At 26.1% G+C, this 8,349-nt stretch overlaps 2 protein-coding genes across 2 annotated transcripts; one reads left to right on the top strand and one right to left on the bottom strand.

Annotated features, from left to right (window-relative positions):
* Positions 1 to 1,545: 1,545 nt before the first annotated feature.
* LOC129614344 (nucleosomal histone kinase 1) lies at positions 1,546 to 3,755 on the bottom strand. The gene is made up of 4 exons (XM_055528914.1): positions 3,394 to 3,755; positions 3,263 to 3,332; positions 2,609 to 3,202; positions 1,546 to 2,520 (listed from the first exon to the last, which is right to left on the bottom strand). Exons 1-4 carry the CDS (start codon positions 3,619 to 3,621, stop codon positions 1,778 to 1,780), a joined length of 1,635 nt encoding a protein of 544 aa, XP_055384889.1. The 5' UTR covers positions 3,622 to 3,755; the 3' UTR covers positions 1,546 to 1,777.
* Positions 3,756 to 4,686: 931 nt separating this feature from the next.
* LOC129614290 (histone H2A.v) lies at positions 4,687 to 6,713 on the top strand. The gene is made up of 5 exons (XM_055528827.1): positions 4,687 to 4,786; positions 4,939 to 5,016; positions 5,125 to 5,238; positions 5,912 to 6,082; positions 6,149 to 6,713. Exons 1-5 carry the CDS (start codon positions 4,784 to 4,786, stop codon positions 6,173 to 6,175), a joined length of 393 nt encoding a protein of 130 aa, XP_055384802.1. The 5' UTR covers positions 4,687 to 4,783; the 3' UTR covers positions 6,176 to 6,713.
* Positions 6,714 to 8,349: the final 1,636 nt, after the last annotated feature.

Here is an 8,349-nt window from a genome sequence, read left to right on the forward strand (position 1 = left end):
GCTACAGTTCGTGATTGACTAGTTTTTTTACGATTTAAAAATTTCAGCTGATTCTTTTTTTTTTTGTTTCTTTCCTCTTTTCTTTTTTCTTTTTTTTTTGTCAAAATATAAATAATAACAAGTGTTGCCGTAATTAAAATATTTTCAAGGTCGTTTCCTAAAAAAAAAAAACAATTTTTAACTGTTGAAATTACAAAAAAGGATTTCTCCAAATTTTTAGATTCGATATTTTGATAAAATTATTAATTTTATTGAAAATTATTAATTTTATTGAAAATTCAAAATTATTTAAAAACTATGCAAGGGCTTGACTTCACATGATGTACATTCATACGTTACATAATTTAAATAGCAATGCACATCAAAGCTGCATTCATAAATTTGAAATAAATTTTTTTGTTAAACACTTTGTATAAATTTGTATACATATAAAATTTTGCAATTTACTATGGAATTAAATACTTTACAATTTACTATGCATTTTGTTTGAATGCATCTAACCAGGTAATCAAATATGTACAATGTACATAAAATTTAAGAACATATGTATGTATGTAGGTATTTCTTTTTACAACGTTAATTTGTTAGAATCATCACAATAAGCAAAACTGCTTAAACCTCTCAAATGATATTTTGAACAACTGACTATTTAGTTGAAGCAAATACAGGTATTTCTCGTTTTGAACAATCCCTGTATCAATAACTTCGACTTTAATACTAATTAAGCCCTTGTTCACAGGAATATTTTTTTTATATAAATATGTATATGTTAAATAGATATACATATGTAAATATATGTATTATTTTCAAATATGTATGTAAATAGATAGAGTTCAGACACCTGGGGTTCTAAATGCTTGTACCTATGCTAAATTATACATATATCATTTTTATTAGGCCTCTTATTCATATTAGAATTGTTTACACTTCAATTTAAACGTAAAATTTTGACCTCAAATATTGTTTGTTACGACAAATTCCTATAGTTTACAAAACTACATTTTAGTTTTCAATATATTAAATAAATTGACTGCTAGGTTTATATTTTACACACTATTGTGTAGATATGCACATGTACATGAAACCTCATAACAACGATGTGCAAAATATAATTGTTTTTGGACATTAAAATCATGCGAATAACATTAAAGAATTTGTAACGGATATTCTAGGATATTATGGTAAAATTGTTTCTAACTTAATTTAAAAACAATTAACTTCCCTTAAATAGGGGAATCATTTGTAGGTACGTACTACAATATGCAAAAATACCCAGCACCTTTCGTTGTATAAATTTATAATATGGATAAATAAATTTTGAATTTAGCTTTATTGGGAAATAAAACAAAAAATGTAGATTTAACATTTTATCTTTCTACGAAAAAGAAAAAGGTTGCAGAGTAAAAGGTTTAGGTTTACCTGAACTGTTAAGCACTGTAAATACATAATATACCTACCTACTTTTATATAAGTTTACTTCGTTCTTGCAAAAAAACCAAAGTAATCTAAATAATTCAATGTGGGTAGGTAACTACTTATAAAAAATTTTACTGAATTTCATATAATGTATTTAGAGTTATTGTTTACAAAATTTTCTTAAGTATAAATTTAAACAATCAAATTACCATTTATGTATTCAAAATTTTTTTAATACACACGTTACAACTGCAAAATTTAATGAATTTATAATCAATATCAACGGACTAAAAAAAATGTAATAACATAAAAAACTATAAATGCATGATTTTTTCCAAATTTCAATTATACACATTTATATTCACTTAAAACGCTTCGATTTCGGAGATTTAGCAAGAGGACTCGCTTTTGTTGGAGTTGGAGTTTTGACACGCCTAATATTTACTTTTGGTTTTGGTGTTCCACTTTCTTCTTGTTTTTTGTTAGCTTTCTTTCGTTTCACATTTATTATTACGTTTGCATCCATACTTACATCCAATTCAAAATTAAACTCATAGGTTTTATTACTTTTTGGATTAGGTGTTATATTGTCATTAATTATAGTACTCCCTGGTTTTTTTGTGGAAGATGTATGTATATTTTTACGTATATTTAACACAGGTGTTGAAATTGCAGGACTGTTACTTGGTGATTTACTGCTAGAAGGTTTAGATGAAGGAAACTTAGGGGATCTTGAAAGGGCAGCTTGCTTTTGCTTTTTATTAGCAGGACTTTTTGATGGAGGTGTTTTCCTTTTCATTGGACTACTGTAACTGCTTTTTTTTCTAGGTGGTGATGGTAAAACTACCTCATTTTCATCAGATTCATTTTCTTCGTCATCAGAATCATCATTTAAACTTACTGGAGAATCAACAGAGAAAGTTTTTGCATTAGACCTTACTAAATTCGCAATGGGAGATCTGGTAAATTTTAATTCTAGTTCACCCGAATTCGGCTTATTTAAAACTTTTAATCCATTTAAAAATATTTTTCGACATTTTTCATATTCCGGTTTGTCATTGTATTTTAGTGAAGCAATATATTGAAAATACTGTTTGATTGGGTCTAAAAAAAATAAGATTAAAAATATTACAATTTTTTGCATTAGTTTAAAAGCAAATACATATATTTGCAAAAATTTAAAATTCTTCACCTGTGGTTTTTTTATTTAATTCATCAAGACTTTTCGGAATATTTTGCATAAATGCTTCTTTCGCTTTTTGAACTTGGGTAGGATTACTTAGTAAATTTTTTATTTCCCATGGTAATGTAACACCGGACCAATGAATCAAATTATATCCCAAAATTTCAAAATCTCCTCGCATTGTTGGTACTCCTAAGTGGGCATCTCTGGAAGTGTATTCAATTGTTCCATTATGCATTTTTTTAGGATCAGGTTTAAAATCTTTTGTCGTATAATGACTAGCCAAACCGAAATCTACCAAAAATGCTTGTTGTAGTCCCATTTTTCCTAGCCCAAGCAATATATTAGCTCCTTTTAAATCTCCATGTACGTACGTAGAGTTATGAATATACTCGTAAACATCTAACATTTGTAAAGCTAGACGATATATTGTATGTTCTGGTAATTTTTTACCATTTTCTAAAAAATAATGCCATATATCTTTACCATACCGAGGCAAAATTATAAACCTATGTTTTAGACCATTTATTTCATGAGATCCACTACCAAGTAAGTACGGCATACCCAAATTTTTCAGTTTGTTTTGTTTAATGTATTTTTTTACTAAAATGAGAAATTGCATAATTAAATAAATCATCTGAAAATTTTTATGAAATAAACTACCATCATCTTCCTTAGCATTCCTCATATAAAAATGCATCTCAACAAATAAAGGTCCATTTCCATGAGGTTCCTACAAAATAGAAAATAATTTCATAACTATTCCAATTACTACAAAGTAAAAGTTTGCTTACAATTTTAACAACATATTCGTAATCATCAATACTTTTAGGACAACTGTTAGCTTTGCAAGCTGTATATATTTCTCCGAATCCCCCTTTACCAATTGTTTTTCCAACTTTCCATTGTTGTTTAGATAAATCGGACAAAATCTCTCCTAAAGGAATTGATTCTGGCATTGCATATCCATTCTTCTTTTTTGGTGGTTTCTTCGGGTTAGTAGCTTTAACTGCACGGGGCATGCTTTTCAAATGTAAATGTTTTAAAAATTTTCTAATGCTATTTTCAACTTTTAGGAAAAAATACTTGTAGAACTTCTGTGAAAGGGAAACAACCGCCACAATTTCATAAATAAAACGTTCCTTTCTGATGTTGTTGCAATCAGTTGAAAAGTTGTCACATTTCAGTGCTGCCGTATTTTACCGAGAAACATACTTTATTAGTCAAATATTTTGGAGTTGATTTCTTCGTCAAGTATTTATAGACAATCTATTGAACTAAATTTTGCAAAATAATGCTTATTTCCTAAAAACCTATTTCTTTTAACATTTACATTTTTTAAAAATTTTTGATTTCAAGACGTTTTCACTCTTTAGGTTTTACTAAAATTATTTTGTTTTGATTATTTGGTTCAAAGAATCTTATAATTTATAGTTAAAGAAGCTTTTTGCATTTATGAAAATTAAAAATTTTTTTCTTTTATACGCGTACATATTTATGTACGTACATAAAAAAAAATAAGTTTAATAATCTCAAAATAACAAATTACAATTTACTTTTCACTTAAAAAAATCACGGGTATTTTGATTTTTACATATTTCATGAACATTAAAATATGAAATGAATATTTCTAACCAATGGAAAGCAATGTGCTACTTACAAGTGGTAGGAACTTACATTGCAATACTTTAAAGGCATTTGAAAATTTTATATTTAGAGTTGAAAATACAAAATAATAAAATTTTTTTTATTATAACTGGATTATTTTTTGGCAACCTCAAAGTGTATGCTAAAATTAACACGAGTTATTTATAATTTACGACTTAATAATAATTTTTAATGAAAAAAACGCGAACAAGACAAAGCTTATTATGTTATTTACCTTTATAAAGTAATTGAATTAAAATTTATTACTGTCTGTGAAAGGAGAACAAATATTTGTTTATGATTTGCACAGCAAGTTTCAAATTAACATCTAAAGATGGCGCATATGACTTAACGAATTGATCAGCAATTCTTAAAAACGGTAACACTGTAAACTTAGAGGCGTCTCTCTCCCTCGTACACTTTTCAATTTTGTTTCAATCATTCTAAAAAAAATATTAGTTGAGTACGTTCGCTTTTCTATACGGAGAAAGTTTTGTTGACTTTTATATTTTAGTGAATTTTGTTTAATATACAAAAATGGTAATAAAATAAATAACTCAGCTGCACTTATTAATAAAAATTGTTTAAATTATTAACAAAAGTGTAGTGTATTAAATTTGATTTTAAATCTAACCTTAAAGGTTCTGTTTCATCCGGTGAATTTATTTTATTTTTCATATTTTTATTTAAAGGCAGGAGGTAAAGCTGGAAAAGATTCAGGAAAAGCAAAAGCCAAAGCAGTTTCAAGATCAGCCAGAGCAGGTCTACAGGTAAATATTAAATTTGAATTTTTGTCAATTTGGCGCCTTTTTAAAAATCCATTGAGGTTGGGATTGTTTGGCATTTATGTTCTAACAAATTAAAATTTCATTTTCAAGTTCCCTGTAGGAAGAATTCACAGACATTTAAAAAGTCGAACTACCAGTCATGGAAGAGTCGGAGCTACAGCAGCAGTATATTCAGCAGCAATTTTAGAATACTTAACTGCAGAAGTAAGTTATTGATTTAATATTTTTGGGGCCCTGCAGGGCTCCGCTAACAAAAAAGAATAATTTGTATGTAAAGATGTTTCATTTTGACTTCTGTCATTTTGATATGTTTTGAAATAATGGCGTTTGGTGATGTGTGTATGCTTTGTTTGTGTACATTGCAAGGAATAGGTTAAGCGTTTGTTTGGCGTCATAATGCGCCATTTTTAAATGAACGTTTATTTAAATTTTAGATATAATTGTCACTTAGGTTTTAATAAAAATTTATAATTTTATTTTTAAGCAATTTAAGTTATTTTCCAAATTATGGTTCCAATTTCTTTAGTATATAAAAAAAAAGGATTTTTTTATTTTTGTCTCATACATATTTATACAAAAGTTCAAAAAAAGGATAAAGTGATTTGTAAATACTAGATATACATAAGTATACATTGTTCGTTTTTAAGATTATTGATAAGAATTTTATTTTGCTTGTAAATTGCATCATCCATGCATATGTACATACATACATATATTCGTAACGTTATTTTATTAACCGCAAATTTGTGCTTATAATGCTCAAAATTTCTTTAAGTCATACGCAAATAACGGTTAACTTTATTGTAAAAAAAATATTACAGTTCGACAATGTCGTTTGTTATTGTGTTAATTGTCTTATCTTCTTTTGTTCTTTTAGGTTCTTGAACTGGCTGGAAATGCATCAAAAGATTTAAAAGTAAAACGTATTACCCCTCGCCATTTGCAATTAGCTATTCGTGGTGACGAAGAGTTGGACAGTCTAATTAAAGCAACTATTGCTGGTGGTGGTGTTATCCCACATATTCATAAATCTTTGATTGGCAAAAAAGTAAGATAAAATCTTTTGATTTTTTAATTTTAACTGATTACATTTACTTTATTTTTTTTAATATAGGAGGACATCGCCAGAGCTAATGAGTAAAAAATGGTACATAAATCAACAAGTTATCCAAAAGTTTAATGCATTTTTTTTTTTATTCCATATGATCTTTGTCAATTTTACTGTAAATAAAATAATTTTGTAGAAAATAATAAGTAAATCTTTAAATATAAATTTAATTTAAAAGTTTATGGAATTGAAAAAAGTTTCAAAATTAAATTTTACTCTTTTTTAATTGAATTTCTATTGAATTCCCATTTGATTTTCTATTTTTAATCTACTTCTTAATATCAAATCGGTTTTTTTTTTCATAAATAATTTTTTATATTTAATTCTAGCAACTTTAATAGTTTTTGACAAATTTTATTGCAATTGGATTTCCAAAAAAAAAAAAAGGAAATAATCATTCTGACATCGTTAGATAGAAGTAAGAAAAATAGGATAAGACAAAATTATTTCAATAAAAAAATGATTTAACTTTATCAATGAAAGTTTACTTACAATAAATTTATTGTAATTTATATGTAAATGAAAAAAATGCCAAAATCAAAATTTCGATTTTCAAAATGTAAATTATTTTAAATCATTAGAATTTTGGCTAAGCTTAAATTTTTTTACATAAATTGAATTACAAAGTAAAATTTTCAAAGCTAATGATTAAAAATAATTTTCATAATTATAGTTTTATAAGTTATGAAAACAAGAGTTTTGTATTTTAGAATTAGAATATTAAAATTGTAAAATTTTAATAAAAAGTTATAACAAAAATTTTAGTTGTCAAGTTATGAAAATAAAACAAATCAGAACACTTTATGTTTTGTAATTTTTATATAAATCTTTCAGGAATTTTTATATTAATTTCCTTTTATTATTTTTAGTAATGCACTCTGAAAATATAAATTTTACAAAATACAATATTCTGTCTGTTCAAAATTATTTTCGGCAATGCATTTTGTAAACAGTTGTACCTCAGCAAACGAAGAACCATAAAGGAATAAGAAAGCCTTATAAGGAATTCAACTGAAAAATATTTGTGGTAGGTATAAGCTTTTTAGTATAAATTAACATAAAATTTTTTAAATCTATACATAAACCTTAGGTTTTAATTTATATGCATACACTTATGTATGTGCCTTTAAACCATAAACAACCAATTCGTTGACTTTTGAATTAAAGCCACAAAACTTGTTTTGCATTCTGAATATTCTCATTTTGCGCATTTGTTATGACCTTAAAACTTAGTATTTTCATATGATTTTCACCAAATTAAACGTCTAGGGGGCTTTTCCAAAAATTCAATTTGTAAAATAAAAGCCTCAAGTCATGGAAACTCCCTATCTATTTTCTAAGTAAATCTTAAAGTTTAGATGTTGTCATTTTAAGGACCGAATTTTCAAAAAAGAACTTATCAAAGTAGGAGAACAATAAGTTGATTTCTTACTTAGAGATTACAGAGTTGTTTTGACTTTTCTGTTTACTAAATAAAACTTACCGTTGAATTTTTTCTTTTTTCAATAACAATTATAGCATAATTTTAATTTTTCAATTGCTTAATAACAGTAATTATCAAAATTTTAATTTAAAATTACAAAAATAAAACTCTGGTACTTATACATTTTGCATTGAATGTATTGTTGTGCTCAGGAAATTGTTTTTGAAGTTGCATAATACATTTATAATGTAAAATCAATACTTAAGTTTAAATTTCATAATTTAATAATAAAACTCAATTTTGAACATTATAAATTGGAATACATACATTATTTCGGAACTTCCCTCCTTCATGCTACATAATACAATGCTCATTAATGAAAGATTTCTAGCTCAAAATTTACCTGTTGTTTTCATTAAAACCATCCCATAATGTGTACTCTTAGTATCATTATTCTATTAATGATTAAAAAATTAAAACTGGGAGATCGATACTTCAGCTATAACTTAGATTTATAATACTTATGTATGTATATGAAACCACGGCTGACAGAAATACGAAATATAAATACTATATGATTTTTTGTAATGTCAAGATCAAGACTGATAATGTCACTCCCATGGTTTTCACCATAAATGTTTGACCGTTATTATGAAAGTATGTACGAAAAAAAAATTAATTTTTATATTGTAAATAAAAAAATGCAAAAGCTAAGTTAATGGTGATACTGCTGAGGCAGTAGGAGTTATTAAGCGAATGTTTAAGCAAGCAATAAATTCTAAAT

The sequence above is a fragment of the Condylostylus longicornis genome, unplaced genomic scaffold (assembly GCF_029603195.1).
Source record: "Condylostylus longicornis isolate FDR11 unplaced genomic scaffold, ASM2960319v2 ptg000107l, whole genome shotgun sequence".
In the NCBI taxonomy this organism is placed as follows: Eukaryota; Metazoa; Arthropoda; class Insecta; order Diptera; family Dolichopodidae; genus Condylostylus; species Condylostylus longicornis.

What these genes read in the sequence shown, in the direction of transcription:
- LOC129614344 (XM_055528914.1), bottom strand. Translation starts at nt 3,621, where the DNA reads ATGCCCCGTGCAGTTAAAGCTACTAACCCGAAGAAACCACCAAAAAAG. An exon ending in ACGAATATGTTGTTAAAATT is followed by an intron (nt 3,333 to 3,393) that starts GTAAGCAAACTT and finishes TCTATTTTGTAG; the next exon opens with GAACCTCATGGAAATGGACC. An exon ending in ATTAAATAAAAAAACCACAG is followed by an intron (nt 2,521 to 2,608) that starts GTGAAGAATTTT and finishes TATTTTTTTTAG; the next exon opens with ACCCAATCAAACAGTATTTT.
- LOC129614290 (XM_055528827.1), top strand. An exon ending in CAGCCAGAGCAGGTCTACAG is followed by an intron (nt 5,017 to 5,124) that starts GTAAATATTAAA and finishes TTCATTTTCAAG; the next exon opens with TTCCCTGTAGGAAGAATTCA. An exon ending in AATCTTTGATTGGCAAAAAA is followed by an intron (nt 6,083 to 6,148) that starts GTAAGATAAAAT and finishes TTTTTAATATAG; the next exon opens with GAGGACATCGCCAGAGCTAA.